Source organism: Plodia interpunctella, chromosome 28 (genome assembly GCF_027563975.2).
Source record: "Plodia interpunctella isolate USDA-ARS_2022_Savannah chromosome 28, ilPloInte3.2, whole genome shotgun sequence".
NCBI classification, from domain to species: Eukaryota; Metazoa; Arthropoda; class Insecta; order Lepidoptera; family Pyralidae; genus Plodia; species Plodia interpunctella.
The window spans coordinates 2,556,697-2,582,024 of NC_071321.1; the positions used below are offsets into that span (position 1 = coordinate 2,556,697).

Consider the following 25,328-nt stretch of genomic DNA (forward strand, 5'->3'; position numbering starts at 1 on the left):
ATTGAATTGTATTTTCCATTTTGTCCCGCTGTTTTGGAATAATTTATGATTTAAGTAAACAAATAATGTTTTTATTATTACGGATAAATAATATCACATACACAAACCCTGGGATCCGACGCTCAACGGCTGAGGACGAGAGATAGCTCTTTCTCGGATAAATAAATATACGAAAAATGGTTATATAAAATTTAAAATATGTATTTACCGACCTCTTTTTCCCGTAGAGACCAAGAATTTCTTTCATTTAGCATTCTATCCAGGTCTCGTATTGAAGGATCTGTCAATAACTACGTTGAGAGCTGAGAAATAGAATGAAATAAGTAGGTTTTAAATGAAAAAACCAGTTCAGTGCGAGTTAAACTTACTAAATTTAACCTGATTTGATCTGGTCGATTCGGAACAAATTGGCTGTGTTAGACGGATAGACAGACAGACACACGATTGATTCTATAAGTGTTCCGTTTTTTTTTTATTTTTGGTACGCAACCCTAACGTTTTTGGTCGCTGTAATGATTGTGACTAGAATTAGATCGATTGAATGAAATAATTTTAGATGATGAAACAGTTTAATAAAAAGACATTGAATATTTTTAAATACATATATTTAAAACATATCAGTCACATGTATTTAAAAAAATATTCAAGATAATCTTAAATATGTTAAAAAATTTCTTAACCAAGCGAACAATTCCAATTCCAATTTTTAATGTTAGTTTCGTTTAGTTGTTTAGCTACAAGATGGCTGTAATATTTTGAACATAAATATAAACCTCTTTTTTGTATCAGAGGGGTTTCATACTCAGCTGTTAACCGTTGAGCGCAGGACCCGATTAATATAAGATAATTTAATATTATCCATCTTAAAAAGCGTTAATTTACTGTCAAATTATCTGAAATCTCAGCTCAATTTAGTTCGAAATTTCCTTTTATCTCAGAAATTATGATTCAAGGGACGTCTGGCACTAGAATTTAGCAATCGAATTTTATCTTCAATTAGTCTAGCCAGACTTTTGGCAAAAGGCCTAACTTTTCGGAGTTAAGTTCTGTCTACGAATAAAATTAGCAGTTTATTATGTATTTATGTCTGGTTAAAATTGGTACCTATATTTTCTTAAGCGCAAAAATCAACAAATCTAATTCGAACACAGCAATATTATTATAATATTTTGGGTATATTTGTTATATTTTGAAGCGGTGGTGGTGTAATGGTTAAGACACCCGCCTATGAATCGAAAGGTCCCATGTTCCAATCCTACTCATGCCACACGAGTTTGTATAAGTAGGTACCAATATGACACATGTAATGTAGTTCTTATAGACCGCCACCTGCTTCGGTGAAGGAAAACATCGTGAGGAAACCAGCTGACTGGTTGATTATAAACTTGTGTGTGAAATGGAGAAGACAATGTTCAAACCACTCCATTAATAGTGTCAAGAAAGTTGTTATTATTCATTCCACGTGACCTCGACCCTCAGCCATGAGGAAATACGACTATGAAGAGAGAATTTATTCATAATAGGCATTCCAGTTATGAGTTCTTGCTGAAGACTATTACAACCCTATGTAGAAGCTTTTAAGCCTACCGTAACCTATTTAAGCACCCCGTTTTCTTCCATAAAAGCCCAATTTACATATCGAGTTATGGCACATTAATTTGATTGTATAGTACTTGTTTTATGATGAAACAACAAACGATTTTGTTGTTAGACTTGTTTGCTTGACTCCCGTAATGCATACTTTTATCATCTATAACGACGCCGTTGTAATAGGTAATTTTATTTTAAGTACATATCGTACATAATGGAAATTTTGTATATATATATATATTTGGCCCGCGTGAATTTCTCTACGAAAGCGGAACAGACATGATTTTCATACAAAGTTTCACCCCCCAAATATAGTAATTTGGGGGTTAATTTTTGAAATAAAAGTAGTCGGTGTACGAGTAATGTTTGAACTTAACTTTTTTACAATAAGCATACAAAATTTCATCAAAATCGGTCTGGCCGTGAATGTGGAACAGACAGACAGACTTGATATGATGATATGAGACACACTAATATACATCTCTCCCTTCATGGGTTAAGCCCGCCGTTGCATGTTTACCTTCTTGCTGTGTATATCTATATGTATTTTAACAAGTATCCATCATCAGAGATAATCATCAGCAATTTAAACAACCCACCGCTGGGGTACTGGCCTTCTATATGGAAATATCGGTCGTGACCTACCACGCGGGCCTGAGATTGGCGAATTTTAACGACTGCAAATACAACAGGGACCAACGGCTTAACGTGCCTTCCGAAGCACGAAGGAGCTCAAGATAATAAAATTTTTGCCACTCATCTAGTGACCGGCCATTATTAGAGTGACTTAGCAGCCACTATCGCAGGCGCCGTTGAGCTTCTCTACAATAAAAACATTACAGACAAACAAACAAAAACTTAAATCTATGGCAATAGACTATGACAACAATAATAACCCATAAATACTGATTACAGAGACTTTCCATTAATTTAACTGCGCCGTTATGTGAGTTAACGATTGAGTGTTTACATTATATTGTTATTATACCACTAGGTTTTGTCCGCGGCTTCGCCTCGCGAAAGCGGAACAGACACTATTTTCATATAAATTCTCATCCCCCCGATATATGACTATAAATAACGGGGGATGAAAATTTTAGAATGTGTAGAATTCAATTTGAGGGTTAATTTTTGAAAAAAAAAGTATTTTATATTTGAACACGGTCTTTAACTACATGAATACCAAATTACATCAAAATCAGTTCCGCTATTTAGCCGTGAAAGCGGGACCGATAATATAGCTGAATCTTCAAAATTGTGTGGTTGATTTTTACGCGAACCCTGGGCTTCGGGCGTCGCAGCTCCTAATGTAACCAGGAACGAGAAGCGCAGAAGCGAAGATGAGAAAGAGAATTTATTTGAAAGAAAAATACGCTGCGCTGTATCCTAGTAAGAGCCATGCCACATTGCTTAGTTGTACTCCGTTGCGACGACGCCGCGCGTTGCAGCTACATGAGCAGAAATACCAAATGAAACTAATTTAAATAGTGTTGGTTAAACTCTGGGTAATAATATTATATCGGATTAAGTACAAATTGGCACCTAATTTATTCAAACAAGTAGATTTTATCAACTTCCGTGCATTTCACGGACGTTGACCAAACACTTTAAGTCACGCATTTACTTGTAAGATTGGTTAACGCCCCAAAATTCAATCTATCCTCGCGTGTTTGTAAGATATATACGGGATCTAAAAGTCTTGATAGGCAACAGCGTTCCCAAAGTGATGCAGACGGCTGGTCGTAAAATCACAACCTTCGAAATTTAATGTTAAACATTTTAAGCGGAACCCGACCTTTTAAGCGTCTGTTAATGGAACACGTGATGATGAAAATGTGGGCCGTTGAGTGTTTTGCTCCTGTGGGAATTTCGGGATAAAAAGTCCCTATGTGTTATTCCAGGTTATATTCTACCCGTGTACCAAATTTCACAACAATCCAGTACCTATATTTTGCGTGAAAGAGTAACAAACATACATCCTCAATAACTTTCACATTTATAATATTAGTAGGAAGTAGGATTATTTATTAGGGAGAATAGTTTTTTTGGATATGAGCTACTGCGACTGTAGGGATCAACACTGTTTGTCAATGAAAATTACTATACAGGAGACTAAATTACATTGGTATAGAAAGAACCTATTAATATGGTCTTCGCTTAGCATGATGCCATAGTGTGAACCACGACGCTGGTCTTCCGCGAATGCCATAAAAGGAGACACAAAATAAAATAAAAATAAAATATAGTTAAAATAATAAAACATTATAACAAAATAGGTTAAAATTAATGTGTCATTTGACATGGGCGTCATTTTTTTCATAATGCTGCAACTATAAGTCTTTTGGTTGTTTAAAACATATTATTTTAATTTAATTTTGAAGGATCTAACATTACATTATACAAACTCATATGGCTCGAGTAGGATTCGAACCTGAGACCGATCACAGATGGAACTTCGTTTAAAACGCCAGTCTTCATTAACATAGTTTCCGCAAGATAATTTATATTTCCTTTGCCTTTCTCTTCAGACAGTCGACTAATGAGAAAGATTAAAAGCTGTAATTTCATCGAACGAAACTGTAGGAGAAGATTTTAAAAGATTTACCTGATCAAGCTTCTTGCTGATTGCTTTATAGAATTTTTTTATTTATTTAAACTATATTGCACAACTAAAAAAGGTGGACTTGATACCGCATTGCTCATCAACGGGTGAACCGATTTGGATGCGTTTTTTTTGTTTGATAGCTAATTTTTATGCTGCGGTTCTTAGATATGTTTGGTCAAAATCTGTTTAACGGTTCAAAAGTTGTAACGAAATGAATATTGAAAGTCGGGGGTTTTTTAATTTGTATAAAAAAAATTGTGTGTACCGTTACACTGCCTCTCTCACCTTTCAAACCGGAACACAATAACTGTTTTAGAAGAGCTTATCAATTAATTAAATAGCTTAATTAAAAATACGTATTATTATAATGTGTAGTGCGCAAACTCGTTTCCTTTCGTGTGCATTCGGATTTGTATTTGGATACGTTTTATAATTTATGTCAGATATATTTTAATAGAATATTAGCGACCCGTCCCGACTTCGCTCGGTTAAGAACATAATAGTTTATACATCTAAACCTTCCTCAGGAACCACACTATATTTTGGTGAAGACCGCATGAAAATTCATGCAGTAGTTTTTGAGCTTATCGCGAACAGACAGACAGACGCGGCAGAGGACTTTGTTTTATAATATGTAAGGATACTTTTTTATATACATTTATCATTGGCGCCCAACATGGGGCGCGATGGCGCGTGGTTCTAATCGAGAATCAGAACCTACATGATAGGTTATTATTATTATTTGAATTATTTTTACCAAGCTGATGTAAAAACAAAATAAAACATACATACAGATCAAAGGAACGGGAATCACGTCTCGTATGCGGACGTGGGACACCTTCGAAAGGGCAACGGTGGGGATCTACTTTGGAACATTGAAACACGAACAATAAAGCCCACTCGATTTTCTCCTTCATACGACTTATGTCCAGGAAAAAATTGTATAGGCCGTATACTAAATTTTTTATAGGCCGTATCTCACGCCTTAAAAGTTCATTTCGCCTTTTTTTTAAGATTCAACATAGCCTTTAAAAAATACTAATCAGACTCATTTATAGTAGTTTTCATAGACCACCATTTGCTTTCGGCGAAGGAAAACATCTTAAAAAACCTGCACATTATTTGACAGTTTCAGTTCACCAGTGTGTATTATTTGCCACTAGACGTGGTCATATCAATACCTTTAGGCGGTTTGAATAAAATCTGACCTCAGTGTTAGCTATTAATGCACTCGGAATAAAAGCCTAGCCATGATAAAAGGACCAAATCCGTCACATCTTCGACGACATTAAGGCTCCTTTTGTGTACGGTGTCAGAACCCCGTGGAAGTTTCAGCATTCATTTCCTATTCAATTTTCTTAATGTCCAAATCTAAGAAACATTACAAACCTGATATTATTATATACGTGTTTTATATTCTATTCAAAACCGACAGTACTAACGTACGTATCGTATATATTCATATTGATCTACATACAATTTTATTGAACAATCTAACTATAATATTTTTTACATTATACCTACAACTAAAATAAATTAAAACTCATAAAAACAAATTATATATAAAAAAAGAATTATTTATATATATATATATTTACAAAAATGCCAGACCCTGCAATTCGTTACCTAAAGTAGGTACCTGTCACTCAACATCAAACAATGAAAGATTTTCTATAAAACTATATATTTTTCTGCCGGTTGACTGAAGACATTCCTCTGCGTAGTAAGTCCTGCTCTGCTGTCACTATTTCTGTTTTCTCACGCATTAAAGTTTAATCGATCAATTCAAAATCTTCGTCTATCGTATCGTAGTAAGCCCCCAGACCAAAGAGAGAGTAGGGGGATGAAATCGTGACTGAGATACACATTGCAGCACGTACGCAAAATTCTGTACCGTTGTTATCAACCGAACACGACATGGTATGGTACCCTTTACACTTCTTTATAGTCGTATTTCTCATGGCTGATCGTCGTGGTCATTACGTGGAATGAAACACACACAAATACTTTCTTGGCATTATTAATGGAGTGGTTTTTTCATTGCATTCTCCATTTCACACACAAGTTACCAATAAGCAACCAGTGTCCAGGATTCCTCACGATGTTTTCCTTCACCGGAAGCAAGTGGTGGTCTATGAAAACTACTATATATGAGTCAGATTGCTATACAAACTCATACATATATAGATAAAGATCCAAGACCCGGGCCAATCAGAAAAAGATCATTTTCCATCATGACCCGACCGGGGATCGAACTCGGGACCTCTCGGTTCAGAGGCAAGCACTTTACCACTTCGAGGTCGTCAAAGAAAGACATGTACGTACAATATGAACAGACAAAAGCAGTATTTTTGAAATAATTTAATATTTCCAAGTCTTATTTATTTAGCAACAAGGGATTTTAGACAGACATACAAAAGAATGTCTATCCAAAATTCTTTCTCGCAACCCTTATTCGGTTGGGGTCCTGAGTGAGCGTGAGTGACGCGTCTCGTTCTGACGCTTTTTTTTTTAACGAGTGTGCTATATTTTTCAGTGGTGTCCCATTACGTATTAAATTGTTGGTGGTCCAGTGAATACGACGCACGCCTGTTAAAGAAAGGCTAGGTTCAAATCTTACTATATACCAATCTATAAGGACAAATCATACAGATTTAGTTAGCGCCAAAGTATGTTTGAGACTTGCGTTAAGGGATGCTAACTTAACCATATCATATTCTATAATATATACGAATTATTGCGGGTCATTCCGAAAAATATCATTTTCCATAGTGACCTGGCCGGGGATCGAACCCGGGACCTCAGCATAGGCCATTAATAAACTTTGTATACGGACGCTTAGCGTTGAGTTGCTTTGCCGCGTTCGCCACTTACCTAGGACGCATCAAAGTTACAAACCGCGAAGAGGAAATAACGTAATTTCTCAACTTCAAGACAGAAAATGTCGGGAAAAACGAACTCTGGAATTTGTTTGATCGTTTGCATGATTGGATTGACTGTTTTGAGGGCACGGCAAATAAATATGACTAATTTATATAAATACACATCATTGTTTTATATAGATTTTATGTGACAAAAATCTCACGTCTGGTCCTGGTTACCTTGAAGAAATTTTACGAAACTTTGTGAGGATATATGTGTATATGTTTGTTACTCTTTCACACAAAAACTACTGGACAGATTATTATGAAATATGGTAAACTTACGGGTAGACTATAATAATAATATTTTATTTGTTAGACCATAACATCTATAAATTGTTAGTAGATTTCTTAACCTAGTATGTTAGTAAGCAAGAGTCTATTTAAAACGAATTGAGTCACTGTATCGAGATTCATGTGCGTGACACATGAATCTCGACCCAGTAATAATAAATAAATAAATATATTGGGACAAATCACACAGATTGAGCTAGTCCCAAAGTAAGTTCGAGACTTGTGTTATGGGATACTAACTCAACGATACTATATTTTATAATAAATACATATATAAATAAACATCCAAGACCCGGGCCAATCAGAAAAAGATCGTTTTCCATCATGACCCGAGCGGGGATCGAACCCGGGACCTCTCGGTTCAGTGGCAAGAACCTTACCACTGCGCCACCGAGGTCGTCGTGTCACACCCAGTGTCTCGAGATTAATGTGAATATTGTGCATGACACATGAATCTCGAAACCTAGCGTCTCATTATTGGACAGACAATCCTGTCAGACAATTTAGAATGCCGTTGGTGCTGCTCCGAATACGTTGCATCAATGAGATCTTTCTTTTCCTAATGATTGCATGAAAGCCAAATCAGTGCGCCTCTCCGCAAACATACCCGAAGCGCTACAATATTTTGGAAGCCCCAACAGCATTCTAATTATGTTGTTACACTGAATGCAAAGTGCGTTGACTGCCCTCTGAGTATGGCTGACCCATAGATTGCAGGGGACTGGCGACATGCATTAAATAAGGAAACTTTTATATCTTGTGAGCATTTATAATTTAGAATATAACCTGGAATAATATAAGGTACTTTTTATCACGAAATTTCTACGGGAGCGAAGCCCCGAGGGGCAGCGAGTACTTAAAACAAAGCTAATAATAAACACAAGTTGGAAAATTATCTCTAAAAGATAATTACTTACTTTACATCCCACATCTCGTTGCTAGGCAACTAATGGTATTAGTTTTGTGGACAAATTCACTGTTCGCAGATTGTGGCATAGATTAATGTTACAGATGGCCCACTACTCTACAGACTTATGCCTTAGCGGATTATATATACATTGCTGATCTTTCATTGCGGTAAATAAAAGCACTCATACAAATTACGCAATGTTCACGGCATGTGTTTGAATTCGGCGATTGACAGACATTGTTCTTCATAGTCGTATTCTTCATGGCTGAGGGTCATGGTCATTACGTGGAATGAAACACACACAATAACTTTCTTGGCATTATTAATGGTGTGGTTTGCCATTGCCTTCTCCATTTCACACACAAATTAATAATAATCAACCAGTGTGCAGGTTTCCTCACCTCATATAGGTATATATGAGGTGAGGAAAAGAATTAGCAATAACACACTCGAAAAATAAACACGTAACTAATACGAAAAATGTGTTATAACTAATACTGAACGGGTGCTGCCGGGGGGACTGGTCACCTCGATATTTTATTAAAAGTTTTTGTTTGGATAATTATACATATTATATATATATATTTTCCTTTCATCAGCACTTGATCACAATCATAATATGTTTCAGTATTCCTTTTGACCATGTACTTTATTGTGTACTTACATTGTTATATTACTGATAAAAAATTATACATAAATTTATATTTAAAAATAGGTAAGCCCTTCTGGCATAATAGGGACCAACACTGTAGGAATGAGTTTCTTTCGGCATTTCTTCTCAGCAGTGGTCATTCCGAAATGCTAGTAGTTTGTAGCTTTGGTAAATATCATTTAATTTAGAATATGACGTGAAAAAGTGCCTGTGAAGGCCTAATTTCTGAATAAATTATTTGATTTTGATTTTTGATTTTTTAATTTAACGCGAAAGTTTGTGTAAAAGATCTTACCTATATCCAAGATACCTTATGTTAGCTCTTTGTATCTCATATGTGTATGGGTAATTTGTAACACCCTGTATAAAATCTTAATCTACTAATATTTTCTTCGCATGCATGCCTGGTTTCTTTCGCGGCTTTGTCGTCCCGGTTATATGTTTTGTTCCCTAATATCCCCACATGGGGGTAGGAGGCCGTGCCTAAACTTTGTTATACTCAGATTGTAGATTCGTGGGAGAGTGTCAGTGTAATTTATTGTTATTGTAGGCATTTAGTTATCATCAAGGTAAAATGGGAGACTTTAGGTGCAGATAATATAGCAGGTAACACTGGTAAAATGATTCAGGTCTGTTACTTATCTTCCTCAAAGTTTTTTTTTTTACTAGAAATTAGATATTGAATTTTGGGATAAAATATAGCCTATAGCAATCTTGGATAATGTACCAATCTAATGGTGAAAGAATTTTTGAAATCTGTTCGGTAGTTTTGGATATTATCCGCCTCAAACATACAAACGCTTACCACTTTATAATAATAGTATAGATTTGAGTGTGTTTGTATCTCTATGTAGCTTGATGGGAAGAAAATATGAGGTCTGAGATGTTATACGCAAGCTCAAATAATGCCTATTCACAATTGGCTTGAAGATCCCCAAATTGTAGGATTATATCGATCGGCAGTTCGCAGTAGGGATGGGAATCAAGCCTGGAGGTACTACGAGGTGGAATGTGGACCACAGGAGTGGAGAATTTGACCGCGCCGTGTCAGATATACTCTGTAGATATATCTATATTCAACACATTTATCGATTAGCTAGGACCCCGACGCAAAAAGAGGGGTGTTATAAGTTTGACCGCTTTGTGTGTCTGTCTGTCTGTGTACGTGGCACCGTAGCTTATCAACGGGTAAACCGATTTGGATGCGGTTTTTTTATTTGATAGCTAATTTTTATGCGGTGGTTGTTAGATATGTTTGATCAAAATCGGTTCAGCCGTTCAGAAGTTGCAGCGAAATGAATATCAGGGTCGGGGGTTTTTTAATTTGTGTAACAATTAAACTTGTTATTACTCCTTGCGTGTTCTCAGTTGTATTCGCGGCTGTAATACCACAAAGGCCGCATAAAAAATTTAATTGGCAAATAAATTAAAATTAAATTAAACTAGTTTTGTAAATTCAACTTAGAACTTCAAATTGAAGACGTCCTGATTCACTGACCCGGTCGATATCAGTTTAAGTGTGGATTTATTTGTGTTTAAAATTATTTTTTCTTTTTAACTTGTAAAGCAACACATTTTTCACCTCTTTCTGTTTGGTCCCAAGTTCACACCTTGGGACCTAATGACATTCTCTGTCAGTCACAACTGACAGAGAATGTCATTATGTTGTTGTGTATAGTTTGTACTTTTAAAACTTTTAAGTTATGCAATGAAGGTTCTGGGTGAGTTGCACCGTCACCTTTACCGTTTGATGTTGTAGATTTTTACTAGCGCACCGCTAACGTTTTTCTGCGCATGCTAAAGTTAACGTCAATTATTCGATTGATATTGTAATCTGATGTATTATTAAATTTTAAAATGAAGCAGACATCCATTTGCCCTCTATGTTAGCTGTGCTTGCAGGGTGTCACTAGTACTATCAACTTACGAGTATGCATGTAACCAACCTATATAACTTGTGACTGGCAATATAATCTGAATCTTGATTCGGTTATAGATTCCTCGAAATAGCTATATAATAGATCATTAGTGTCGAGATTATTTGATTATCACACATCATGTTTCACACAATATAATAGTGTATCGGATGTCAATTCGTTCATTAATCATGCACGATAGTGATTAATGAGAAATTTATATAAAGCAAGCGACAAGTAACTAATATAATACCAATATTGATTTATTGCCATTGAATTGTCCTTTTCCATTCTAAGTACTATCTCTCTATCATAGTGAATGATTTCATTTTTTCCACAATAAAAATTACTGCGTCTGAGTCAAAGAGTGACTTGGAAATTATCTAATTTCTTCACAGGCACTTTTTTAAGTCAAATTTTTATTTTTATTGCACTAGGGGCTCCCGGCTTGACTAGGTTAAAGACTTAATAAATTACACACCTAAATCTTCTCCAAGAATCACACTATCTATTGGTGAAAACCGTGTGAAAATTCGTGCAGTAGTTTACGAGTTAAACGCGAACACATAGACAGACAAACATAGCAGAGTTTTATAAGGATTTAGAAGCCACAAAACATTGGGATTTCGGAAAGACAACTGTTAAGAATGAATACAGAAAGAAACTCATTTAAACATTGTTGGTTGTCTTGAGTATTTCCTTGTTGAACTTGTACAAAACTCATTAAGCTCAAAACATTTCAGTCTGTTGACGAAGGGGCTCATTTTTCACAGAGTCGCGAATACTAATGACAGACCTTTTGTCCCAAATCAAAGTTTTGAAGACCCTTGAAAGGTCCACTAGGTCGATAATGGCCTCTTTTTGCTCGCGCGTAAAGAAGTTCATTTGAGAAGAAAACTGAACTATATTCAGTTCTTCAGCCAATTTGAGGTTCCAAAGTGCCTTCATTTATTTAACAAGTTTTTATCTTGTCTTTAGTGTATTTACCTACTTATATATTTGCGTCTTTGGCTGTGGAAAACCTATGACTTGGGTGCCGATCATCAATTTTCTCAAAATTTGTTTCGATTGTTTTAAAGTAAATTTACAATGGGGAAAATCGATCGATTGATGCACTGAATTAAACTCTTTCAATTGTGATTTTTCGTGAGTCAATAAACCTTCTTAAAAAAATGAACTTCGATTGCATGAGAAACGGGCCCAAAATCATATGTTCTCCACAGCGTTAGACGCAAATATGTAAAAGTCGATAGCCTGCGATTACATGTGAAAACAACACGTATATTAATATATATATTATTTATTTACTATATACTCCCACGTTATTACTTTACACGATACAAACTAATCAAAATATATTAACAAAAATGCGAACAACCATTTACCCATAATCTAATTCGAACCTAAATAATACCTTAGTCGGAATTACGAAAGTAGCTTAACTGTTACATCGCAAACTATTCATCCGTAGAGCTCTTATAGTTCTATTGCTAGCCAACCATTATCGGCAAATAGTTCGCCAAATAGTTGGCGGATTCGTCATATATTGCTGGTATTTCAAAATAAAGTTAAAGATTTAATTCAGAAATTAGACCTTCACAGCCACTTTTATACGTCATGTTTTAAATTATATAGCACTAGCTGCGAATTTTGTTTATATTCATGAAATAGATTAATTCATGCAACAAACATACATACATCCTCACAAACTTTCGCATTTGTATTAATAGGATTTTACAAAATATTATAATGGTGGGTGAAAGTTTGTATGAAAACCATGTCTGTTCCGCTTTCACGTGGGCGAAGCCGCGGGAAAAGCTTGTTTTATATAAAACAAACTTTACAATACCAGTGGGATTGAAATTTAAATATTGACCAAAGTTGTTTTGATACATCACTTAGAGTTAAAACCCCTTACGAATCCTAAAATTATTTGTGAGTTCTCGCAATTAATATTTTAATTTCCAATTACACATGTAGGCCGACCCTGCGTCCTAGGTAAAGGACTGAACGTTGTACTAAGCGACGAGACGCTGTGCGCGTATGAAAAATTACTGCGAAAACATAGACATAAATAACTTCGCGCCGCTTTGAGTTGCCTTGCCGCAATTATTGCTAACCTAGGACACTGGCTGAGTATAGTATTATATAGTATGAAGCTCAGGCTAACCCTTTAAAAGTGTTCATCTGACCGTAGAAATACTCAGCAATTAGTAATAGATCCATTATGCCGTCTTCACATCGAGCAAGTTGGTTTGGTCCAGTAGACAGTAATTATTTTGATGGAATATTTAGACTGAAGTGAACAAAAACTTGTTTCTATTCACAAGTTTTTGTTCACTTCAGTCTTACATTCATATAGTTGTTGATCTAAATAAATAATAAATAATGTGTGTTATATAACCCTAAATGCGTTTTATATACCTACTGATATGTGCTACTAACAAATTATACGATCATACGGAATCATATCCTATTATTCCGTGATTTAATATTTCTGGAACTCATAACTACATTTATTATAGATACATGGTGTGATGGTGTTTTAGATTTTGCAGTCGCCGTGGTCGCAGCTAAACTGGAGTATTTGCGGTGTAAAGTTGTGGTGGTGATGCAGTTTCTCATCAGCGGTAGTTCGTTGAGAAACTGTAATATATAATATAAATATATTATAGGTATGCATGTGTGAATTAAGTTACGTAGTTAGTATGGTATAAAAAAAAACTAAATTTTAATTTAAATTATATAAAAAAAATAATGAATTATCAAACATTAAAGTCGGTAAGTTCTTGTCGGTGGAGCTGCCTCAATTTCCATTTATCTTCTGTCATAAATTTTACCTGTCTAGACACGACCTTTGTCCTATATTTCAACTGATCCATGAATACCCTTCGTATCTTTGAGCTTCGACTTTTCTTTCGATAAAAAATTTCATAAAGTTGTCATATCACATTATGGTGGCCAAAAATCTTTCTTCGTCTTGTCTCCATTGCCTTCAGTAATGATCGCTTCTCTTTAATTTGATTTGAAAATAATCCAATACCCAATCCCAGTAGATAATAAAAGGTGGGTCAGTCGATTCGTACGCCCCGGTGCCATAGAAGCTCAACTTACACATTGAAGAAATCATCTTTTTTATCGGACTATAACTTGGATAATGACTTGATGTAATGTAAAGGAGGCTTTATGCTTTCAATTAAGCGGATTCAGCGCTTTAGCAGTACGCTTGGATTTATATTATGTGATTTAATTTATAGCTTTTGTACTAATCGTAACCAGAGCCAATTAGTGAAAAATACTATATTTTTATGTTTATCTTATGAAATGATTGAAAGAGAGGTAGGTGCTAAATAAAAGACGTGTGTGGTATCACAGGGCATTTATTGGACTGACGAACATACAAGAAAATTATAGCTACCTACAATACTTTACTATTACTTACTTACGTTGGTACATACTTAACACCTCCATCCTTATTTTCTAACTTATAATATAATTGTTATATACGTTGTCACTAAAAGATTGTATGCCACATAACATTACGCTATCAATACAAAACGTTCCGACCTATATAAAAGAGGCTGTAACAAAAAGTAGTTAAGTATCAATTACGGATAGATTTCATCTATTCCGTATCTTATAACGGGCTTAGCAACACGGGCACGTTTTTGTTGTTTACCAACACAAAAAATAAACAATCCTTTTTTTTTTCTTATGCCCTTTGAGGTTCCTGTAACCTCTGCTATTGTAATTTATCATCTGTCAGAGCTGATAAAGCCATCCGACCCTCGTCATTCATAGGCCAGGCATGGGGTCCTCTATGAGTTACGTAACGCTGCACTACGCTATGCGACGCGGTGTGATGAGAGATTAGAGCGCCAATATAAGGTCTTATGTTTATTTAATGATCTTCATTGTTTGAAGTAAATGCTAAAAGTATTCTATTGTATATATAAAGTAATATATATAAATAAATAATATATATAAAGTATTATATATTGTTATTATAAAAATAATATATATAAATTATTCTATTCTTATACTTAGACATAGACTTAGTTTTAAGTATGTTAGACGTCAATAATAAGTCATGTATGGCATATAGAACATATTATACAACACTCTGAATGAGTTCAAGGATTTTTGGGTATAGTTAAGTAATTAAGATTTCCATTTGAGATCCTTTCAGTCAAAGATTTCTATAGACTCTCTATCCTTATCCCTTCAATTGAAATCTATAGCCACTCCATGTCTTTATGTTGTAATTCATTGTATACCTCTATACGTATGTTACACTAGCTTTTGTCTGCGGCTTCGCCCGCGTTTGTTTCTTAAGCTCATAAATTATTATTGTTAAAATCTCTCGGGTTCTAAGCAACGTATCGCGATGATACCTATACTATATTTTAAGTTAGATCATCTACTATACGACTGTGAAAACCACATCAAATTCCGTCCAGTAGATTTTGCGTGATGCGCGACCAAACATACAGACAACCAAAAATAAAAAAAAAAGTTTTGGCTTCTATTAGTCGTATATATAACTATAATTATTTTTCTTTAATATCTCCTATACATATGTATATACAGTCATGATCTTCTTCGCAGAGGTACAATGTAATTACAATGTAATGTGGTCTGCTCACAACTGACACGGTATTCAATGGAACTCGCCTTTGAGATGTTAATGACACTAGATTGGAATTTTGTACGTGACTATATTTTAAAGGCGGTTGTGCGTTCAAAGCTAAGATTTAGGATTACGAAGTAATCACTCATTTATCTCAGCGTATTTCTGAAGGCCTACCACGTTACATACAAACGTAGTACGTTACTAAAGTTCACATGCTGTCTCTTTCTTTACAAGCTTTTATTTAACTTGCAATGTAACTATATGTCCCTTAGAATCTTGCAACTAAATTTTGAAACACATATCTTGAACCGATTGAGCTGCAATTTTGGACATACGTTCAGTTTGGACGACAATGCATTGTTATCATAAGCATTACCTGATGCCAGTGCATGCCAGTAGTTTGTAACTTAGGTACTATTTACGTAATATAAAAATTGACGTTAAAAAAGTGTCTGTGAAGGTCTAATTTCTGAATAAATAATTTGAATTTCAATTTGGAACGGTTCCAGACGTGGAACTCTTCCACGGACATGATTGCTTTCATACATCGAATGCAAACCGGACGAGTCAAAAATGTACGATTTTAACCTGTCAAATCTTTGAAAGTGTAGCGGGAGATAGATGATTATGCACGACCGCCACAACGGGAAGATCTTCCCGCCAGGCTGGTGCTGCGCCGGGGAACCGCATGTTGTGTCATGTCGGAGGTTGTATATATGCTTCCAATCGGAAACGCACTGCCTGCGCGGTCTAGGCTTGTTAGCTTTCTATTGTGAGTCGACCGTAGTGCCATCTGTCCGTAGAGTCGTGGATCACTTGTGTGGCTTGTTATTCGTTGTGCATGTGGCGTGGTAGATGTCGCCACAAAAGCATTGTCATTTTCACAATAATTGTTTCACTGGGATGACCCTTTCATTATACTTCGTATAGTCATCAATAAATACGTCGTCTACCATAATAGTCTTCTTTTACTGTGACTATTACGATTATCGACCGACATATATTGTCAAGTCGTTGCATTCACACTAGTGAGCTAAAATGTCAACCAGTGTCTATGTTTTCCTCCACCTAGAGCAGGACCATAGACCATCTGGTCTATGAAAACTACGAGTATGATTTGAATCTGGGACTTTTCGATTACAGGACGGTCTTAAAGTGAAGTGAGCGAGGTGCTCTTCGTTCTTTATGTATCTGCGCAGATCGTACGTAGTATGGGTTGTGTAACTCTAGTTTCAAGTATGTACCAAAATATGCAAATTGCTTTACAAAGCAATTAGGAGCATCGGGATTGATTACATAGTTTGCTGTTACATAGTTTGATATAGGGTTTGCAAGAAGTGCTGGCGTGATAATGGTCTGACAACTAGGGGTGCCGACCGTGCGAAGTGGACACGGAAAAGTAGGAAAGCGGACCCTGGGCTCCGACGCTCAACGGCTGAGGAAGAAACCGGGAATACGCTCAGATATAGGGTTTATAAAGTAACTGCTTGAGATTGTACTTATACAAAAATAATATAGAGCATTTATTTGATTACGAAGGTAATAATACATTAAATGTTATAATTATGATTGGTGAACTGAAAGAACATCCTTGGATTTAGATAGATGGATATATAGATAGATAGATAGATAATTTGTTTATTTGATTTACCACAGACACCAAAGAAATAACAGACGTCTTATATAATAATAAAAAAAAAAACATGAAATTAAACAAATTGATGCTCTGTAGCAAGGCAAAAAGGCCATACATAACTCAGCGAAACTTTCTGCATCTTAGTACAGAAACACTGATTTTCATTTATTGGCAACATTATAGGTGCGAGTGCTTAACTTAAACATCAGATTTAGGTATATCCCCGTTTCTCCGATCGGAACTCCGATTGGTAGGAGGAACGGGAATATTTTTTCCCATTTTCTTGCAATATATATGTTGGAGAATTTTTTTTCAGGTCAAAATCGTATTGCATTTCTTTCTAGGAAATAACTATATATACATATATATATATATATATATATATATATATATATATATATATATATATATATATATATATATATATATATATATATATATATATATATATATATATATATATATATATATATTATAGCAAGACATGCTAATAACATTATAACGAGATACCCGAAAATAATAAGGAAAACTGTAGTACTTAGTGTCTACGCGCATGAGCTCGCGCCTGCGCGATGTTTCTTTTCTTTAAAAAACAAATGCTGTCATGGACGATTCTTGGCTGTTGGATTTTAAAATGTATTGCTCGTGATTTACCAGCCCTAAAATAAAATAATCTTTGTCAAATACCGAGTATAATTATTTATAAATATATACTCAGACAAGATCCTACAGTTTGGTCCTTCGCGGAAAAGCGAGCAAGGCAATCGAATGGACGAACAATGAAAATTTATGGATATCTACGCGACGGCGTTTGATGGCAATGGCGGCAGATCAAAAAAGATTCTGAAAATAAAAGGCGTGATATTCCACCGGCTACGAGAGCACCTCCTGTGAGTTCGTTCCAATTCATCATTTCGATTTGCCCAAATAAATTCTTACATTTTCCATTAATTCCAACACATTTTTCTTTTCAATTTCTTGTTTCTCTCACATATTTCAAAACGTCTATTTCTTTGTTTGCGCTGTGTTACCTGGTACATAATCGCATGTTATCAGTTTTGCAGTTTGCTTTGTTTGCTCTGCTTCATAAAATTTAATTATTTTAAATATAAATTATTTTTTTATTTAATGATGGCGCAAACAGCTAGTGAGAATATTGCCAAACTTATTAAAAAGAGAGGAAGCATAAAAGCTAAGCTAACTCATTTCGCAACATATTTTGATTCAGCTAAAGGCTAAGCTATAAGGAGCTAAGCGAAGTCCATGCCAATGAGCTTCGATTACGCCTTACGCGTGTTGAAAGCATTATCCAGGAATTCGATGATTTGCAGACTGAGATCGAATCGCTCTCTGAATCCCCTGAGGAGCAGTACGCAGCTCGAGAGAAGTTTGAGGCTCAGTACTACCAACTGACCGCGGCCGCCCGCACCTTGCTCGACACAGCCGGCGCTGGAGTGCGTCGAGGCGGGTCAGGTTCCGTGTCGAGCTTCGGCGACGCCAAAACAGGTGGGACTTGCAACCATAACACGAGGTTTCAATTGCCGAAAATTAATATTCCTAAATTTGATGGTGCTTATCAGAATTGGCTCGAATTTAGAGATACGTTTAGTTCTTTAATACATACTAATAAAGATTTGGATGATATTAGTAAATTTCATTATTTGCGAGCTTCTTTAGTAGGAAGCGCCGCTATAATTATACGAAATATTGACTTCACAAGTGAGAATTATATAACCGCTTGGGAGTTATTGTGTGCGCGCTATGATAATTCTAGGCTATTGGTGAATAACCATGTACAAGCATTATTTAATATAGGGTCAATAACGAAAGAGTCGAGCAAGTCACTGCGTTATTTGATTGATGTTACTAATAAAAATATTAGGGCTCTCACTATTTTGAAGCAACCTACCCAGCACTGGGATACTCTTATAGTTCACATGATGGTTACGAAACTAGATTCCACCACTCTTAGGAAATGGGAGGAATACAGGAATACCTTGTCTGAACCGCCTACACTCGAAATATTTTGTACATTTGTACGAAACAGGGCAGACCTGCTAGAATCCTTGGAGGAAAATAATAAAATGCACAAAGGTCAATGCCCTGACACGTCGAAAAACAAATCTTTCTTAAATGTATCCAGTGGTTCAGATAAAGTTAATACACGCAAAGAGAACTTATGTCCTATGTGTAAATCTGGTCATTTATTATATCATTGTGATAAGTTTAGGGAGTTGTCCATAGAAAACCGTATTTCAAAGGCAAGAGATTTGAAGGTTTGTTTAAATTGTTTACGCCCAGGCCATTCTCATGTAAAATGCAGACTTTCACACTGCCGTTATTGTAGGTACAAACATAGTACATTATTACATTTACACAAGCATGATGAAACTTCAACTTCATCTATGCCTATGCAAGAGACTGTCGCGTTGACGACGGACATTGCTCAGTCAGGTTCTGACAAATTGACAGACTCTATCGTTCTGTCGGCTAACACTACATATAATACTTCTCCGCATGTACTTTTATCAACAGCACTCGTGCGGGTGCGAAATAACAAGGGCGACGCACACACTGTTCGCCTCCTCTTAGATAACGGGAGTACAGCAAATTTTGTCACCAGCGAGTTATGCGGTAAGCTGGGATTGTCGAGGCGAGGTGTACGCTCCACGGTATCAGGTATCTGTAATCAAACGTGTAAAACTACATACTCGTGTCAGCTTACTATTGAGTCCTTACATAGTGATTATAAAACCGATATAAATTGTCTTATTTTGCCCGAAATTACAAAAGCACTGCCGTCCAAACTTGTAAACATAGATAGCATTCTCATACCTTCAGGTGTACAGTTGGCTGACCCTTCATTTAATATTCCCGCCGCTGTAGACATACTGGTAGGTGCAGAGGTATTCTGGAACGTCATGTGCAACAATTCTATTGATTTGGGTAAAAATATGCCAAAGTTATACGAAACAAAATTAGGTTGGTTAGTTTCAGGTTATGTAGCACGTGCCAAAACTAAATCATACCAGTGTAATTTCATAAATCAAGATGATAGTATAACTCAATTTTGGGAATTAGATTCGATTTCGCCTAAATATGCATTTACGACTGAAGAACGTGCCTGTGAAAATAAATTTAAGTTAGATACTTACCGTAATGAAGAAGGCCGTTTCGTTGTGACTATGCCCTTAAAAAAGGATCCTCACGAATTAGGAGATTCTTACGTGATGGCTAAGATCCGTTTCCTTTCTCTCGAAAGAAAGTTCAGTAGAGATCCTGGTTTTAAAAATAAATACTTGGAGTTCTTGCGTGAATACGAAGAACTCGGTCATATGACTGAAAATACATTGTCTTTACGTGATAGTAGTATTGTAAATTATTACCTACCGCATCACGGTGTAATTAGGGAATCAAGTACCACTACTAAACTACGTACGGTATTTGACGCTTCTGCAGTTACTACAACAGGGCTGTCTCTCAATGACATCCAAATGATAGGGCCTACTGTCCAAGACGACCTTGTGTCTATACTTATAAGGTTTCGTCAACATAAATATGTGATTTCGGGTGATATTGAGAAAATGTATAGGGCTATAGATGTTAACCCTTCTCAGCGCTCGTTACAACAAATAATATTTAGATCAGACCCGTCCCAACCTCTTAAGACATATACTTTAAATACTGTTACATACGGAGTTGCATCCTCCCCGTATTTAGCGACCAAGTGCCTTTCTTCTCTATCTGAAACTGTTGATGATGTACTTGTAAAAAACTCTATAAAAAGGGATTTTTACGTTGACGATTATCTCAGTGGAGGGTTTACTGAAGAGGACGTCGTAAAACAGACGAAGGCAGTAATTAATGTATTATCGTCAGCAAAATTTAATTTAAGAAAATTTAAATCAAATAGTCAAGTAATATTAAACCAATTGTTGTCAGAGGAAACAAGTTCAAATAATTTTTTAGATATATCTGAATATTCTAATACTCCATCAAAAACCTTAGGTTTAATTTGGAGCCCTAAGTGTGATACGTTGTCGTTTTCAATAAATATTGAAGATAAATATAAAATCACTAAAAGAAATATTCTTTCAGTAATAAGTCAAATTTTTGATCCCCTAGGGCTCGTGGGCCTAGCAGTGGTAGAAGCAAAAATAATATTGCAACAAATATGGTCATTAAAGTTAGGTTGGGATGATGAAGTACCAGAAAATATAAAAGGACAATGGACTTCATTCTCAAGACAGTTAACTTTTTTAAATAATATTAAAATTCCTAGATGGGTACTGCAAGATGATTTCTGTAAGGTAGAATTACACATTTTTTCTGACGCCTCTGAGCGTGCTTACGGGTCGTGTATTTACGCTCGTTCTATAACTAAAGATGGTGTTGTATATGTTAACTTGATTGCATCCAAAAATAAAGTAGCACCAATGAAACCAACAACGATGCCACGCCTTGAGCTTTGTGCAGCTCTCTTAGCAACAAGGTTATGCGCTAAAGTTAGGAATTCTATAACGTTAGAGGTTAGTTGCAGATACTGGTGTGATTCCACCATCGTATTAGGGTGGCTAAAAACCCCTGTACATCGTTTAAAACCTTTTGTTCGCAATCGCGTGAACGAAATTAATGAAAATAGTGTGAACTGCACCTGGAGCTACGTGCCTTCCCTAGATAATCCCGCGGATCTCGTTTCTCGCGGGGTGAAGGCTGATCTTGTCAGCAATTTGTCACTGTGGTGGTTTGGCCCCCAGTTTTTAACCTGTAATGAGGAGTTATGGCCAAAAATACCTAACTCAAGTGAGACACGAGATCTACCAGACGTAGTCTGTCATCTAAGTCAGGAGTCCAATTCTGATATAGAGAATACGAATATTGTGTCTTCACTTATACACAAACATTCAAATCTCACTCGTCTTATTCATACTCTCGCTTACATACAGCGGTTTATAAAAAATTGTAAAAATAAAAATAACAAATGCAAAGAGTGTTTAACTTCAGATGAAATACGTGAATCTTTATTTATTATTCTTAGGCAGGGTCAGGTTGAAATGTTTCCTGAAGAATATAAAATCTTAAAAAATAACGGCAAGTTACCATCTAAAAATAGACTATTGTCTTTGACCCCGTTTATTCATTCAGACAATTTAATTAGAGTAGGAGGAAGGCTTGACAAATCTCCTTACTCATATGACCAAAAGCATCCGATTCTTGTATGCTGTAAACATTATTTAACTAAATTAATTTTTCGTAGACAACATTTAAAGCTCTTACATGCAGGTCCGCAACTTTTACTTTCGGACATAAGGCAGTCATACTGGGCTCTAGGTGGTAGGAATCTGGCTAGGTTTATCGTTAAAAAATGCGTCACATGTTTTAGGCACAAAAGTCAAACTTTACAGCCCATCATGGGCCAATTACCTGTCTCTAGAACCAAATTAGAATTTCCTTTTCTTCACTGTGCAGTTGACTATGCCGGGCCAATTTTGATAGCCGATCGAAAAGGTCGTGGTTGCAAGTTAATTAAATCATACCTGTGTATTTTTGTATGCTTAGCAGTGAAGGCAGTTCACTTGGAGCTCGTCACGGACCTGACTAAAGATTCTTATTTAGCTGCTTTGCGCCGTTTTATTAGTCGTCGCGGCAAACCCAAAACGATAACCTCAGATAATGGGACCAATTTCGTAGGCGCATGCAATGAACTAGAAAGTTTTCTTTCTCAACGTAACCTTACTGAGGATTTAGCCGATGAAGGTATTACTTTCTTTTTTACACCTGCATATTCCCCTCATTTCAATGGGATGGCTGAAGCTGCTGTCCGATCGACGAAGCATCATTTACGTCGAATACTGAATTTAACTCATTTAACCTATGAAGAAATGTCAACTTGTCTCACTCAAGTCGAAGCGATATTAAACTCGCGGCCTTTAATCCCTCTTTCCTCAGAAACTAATGACTTTTCTGTCCTGACTCCTTCACATTTTTTGATTGGACGAACTCTGACTTCCGTGCCATATCCACAAATCGCCGACAACGTGAATATCACATTGCTGCAGCGTCATAAGCGAGTCGAAGCTATAAAACAACATTTTTGGAATAGATTTACCAATGAATATATCTGCACTCTTCAACAGAAGACAAAATGGAAACAAACTAAGAATGATATCGAGATGAACTCGCTTGTTTTGATCAAAGACAAGTCAACGCCGCCTCTGCTCTGGTCTCTCGGTCGTGTCATTCAAGTCTATCCTGGAGCGGATGGTATTAACCGTGTCGCCGAAGTAAAAACCATGAAAGGGACTATAAGAAGAGGCTGGAATAACCTATGTGCTCTTCCTCTAGATGATGACCTGATGTAACTTTGAAGCTTCATATGCTTATCAGGTCCTTGAGACCTTCATTCAGATGATCTTCAACCCGGGGAGTGTATGTGTATCTTAGCATGCAAGCAAGTGCGTTTAACATTGTCTCGAGACGAACTATATATGGGTAGAAACGTGTGCATTCTTGCAATATCGCCTTTAAATATTCATTGTGTCTTGTTTTCCTTACAGATTATACCTTAAAAATATTTAAAGCGACATAGAGGTATAATATTTATGGCCTAGACCTTAGTCTGGCCATAAATACTGTTACAATTAAAAAGAAAACATATTATATACATTTGAATTCGGAATCCATTATTTTTATATGATTTTTCATTGTCTTTTCTTATTTTGGCGCCAATACATTGTACAATATTTTGCGATATTAAAATGGAGTGGGGTGTTAAAGAGAACCGAATCGCTGTGAAAGTAGAAGTTTTCCTCGTGTGGTTTCAACTGAAAAATTTATATGAAAATTTATTAAATTCGTGGAAATAAAATAAACTATAATCCAGTGGAAATAAATAAATAAATAAAATAAATATATTAGACAAATCACACAGATTGAGCTAGCCCCAAAGTAAGTTCGAGACTTGTGTTATGGGATACTATATTACTCAACGATACTATATTTTATAACAAATACATATATAGATAAACATCCAAGACCCGGGCCAATCAGAAAAAGATCATTTTCCATCATGACCCGACCGGGGATCGAACCCAGGACCTCTCGGTTCAGAGGCATGCATTTTACCACTGCGCCACCGAGGTCGTCAAATAAATGTGAAATTCGCTATAAACGTCATTTATACAGGATCAAACATAATTTTGTTGTGTTTCTAAAAAAATAGTGACAGCTTTTAGTAGCTATCTGTCTGTCTGTGCGAAAGCGGAACAGACAGACAGGTATTATATTATTTATTTATTACATTTTATTATATTTGCATATATGCACGTTATTATAATAATAATTGCATTTTTGTTTTTTTTTATCATCCTCGCAGGCCATTAAGTAGGCGTGTTACATACGAGTACATACATACAGACAAAACACATTATTTTTAAGTCTGATTCAAAAACCTCAAAACCATTATGTAATAAAATTTTAAATAAGATTAAAAACTAGTAATTTTTTACATTAATTCAAGGCATATAATTATTTTTTACATTAATTCAAGGCATATAATATTAGGCGGTCAACAAAATCTCACATAATCCCATGTAACATCCGACCGAAGCGGTGTTTTTTTGAAGTTAATCAATCAATTTAAACATGGTGAAAAATACGCTCGTTTTGTTGTGTGCGGTGATTATTGCGATCATGTAATCATATGTCGATGCTGACGTGATTATGGGCAGCAATGTGTGGGGAGGACTACGTGTCGAATTGTAAAGAGGAGTGTATCAGAAGAGTCTACAAATGAGAGGGCACTGCGGTAGTTTTCTTAATAATATATGCTGGTGTGAGACCGGATATCAATAATTTCTGTTACGCCTTTTAAAACTTTGTGTACCGTGAATAGGACAAAAAAGCTTAATGTTATTCGCAACGCTCATTCTTTTATCAGAGCGTTTTCGCGGTTACTTCCTCCAGGCATCGGAGTTCACGGCCCACATAGTCCACCATATCATCCTCGACGAAATCCAGCCCAGCACTTCTTGGGTTTGTCTTCTTCTACCTTAACGCTGTGTAGTAGGTACCTGTTGTCTGTGGCTTCGTCCGCGTGAATTTTCAATGAGTCCTTTTTTTCTGGAATGAAATTACTATTTATCATATATAATTACAACTTCTACCACGCA

General features: G+C 35.9%; 2 protein-coding genes across 2 annotated transcripts in view; both read left to right on the forward strand.

Moving 5' to 3' along the window:
- Positions 1–23,581, forward strand: part of LOC128681700 (uncharacterized) — a 46,449-nt gene extending 22,868 nt beyond the window's left edge. Inside the window, exon 2 of the mRNA XM_053765809.1 lies at positions 18,489–23,581. Within this exon, the coding sequence (XP_053621784.1) occupies positions 18,489–23,519 (5,031 nt within the window). The 3' untranslated portion in view covers positions 23,520–23,581. The remainder of the gene's footprint in view (positions 1–18,488) is intronic.
- Positions 1–25,328, forward strand: part of Syt7 (Synaptotagmin 7) — a 348,961-nt gene that overhangs the window by 64,053 nt on the left and 259,580 nt on the right. The window lies entirely within an intron of this gene.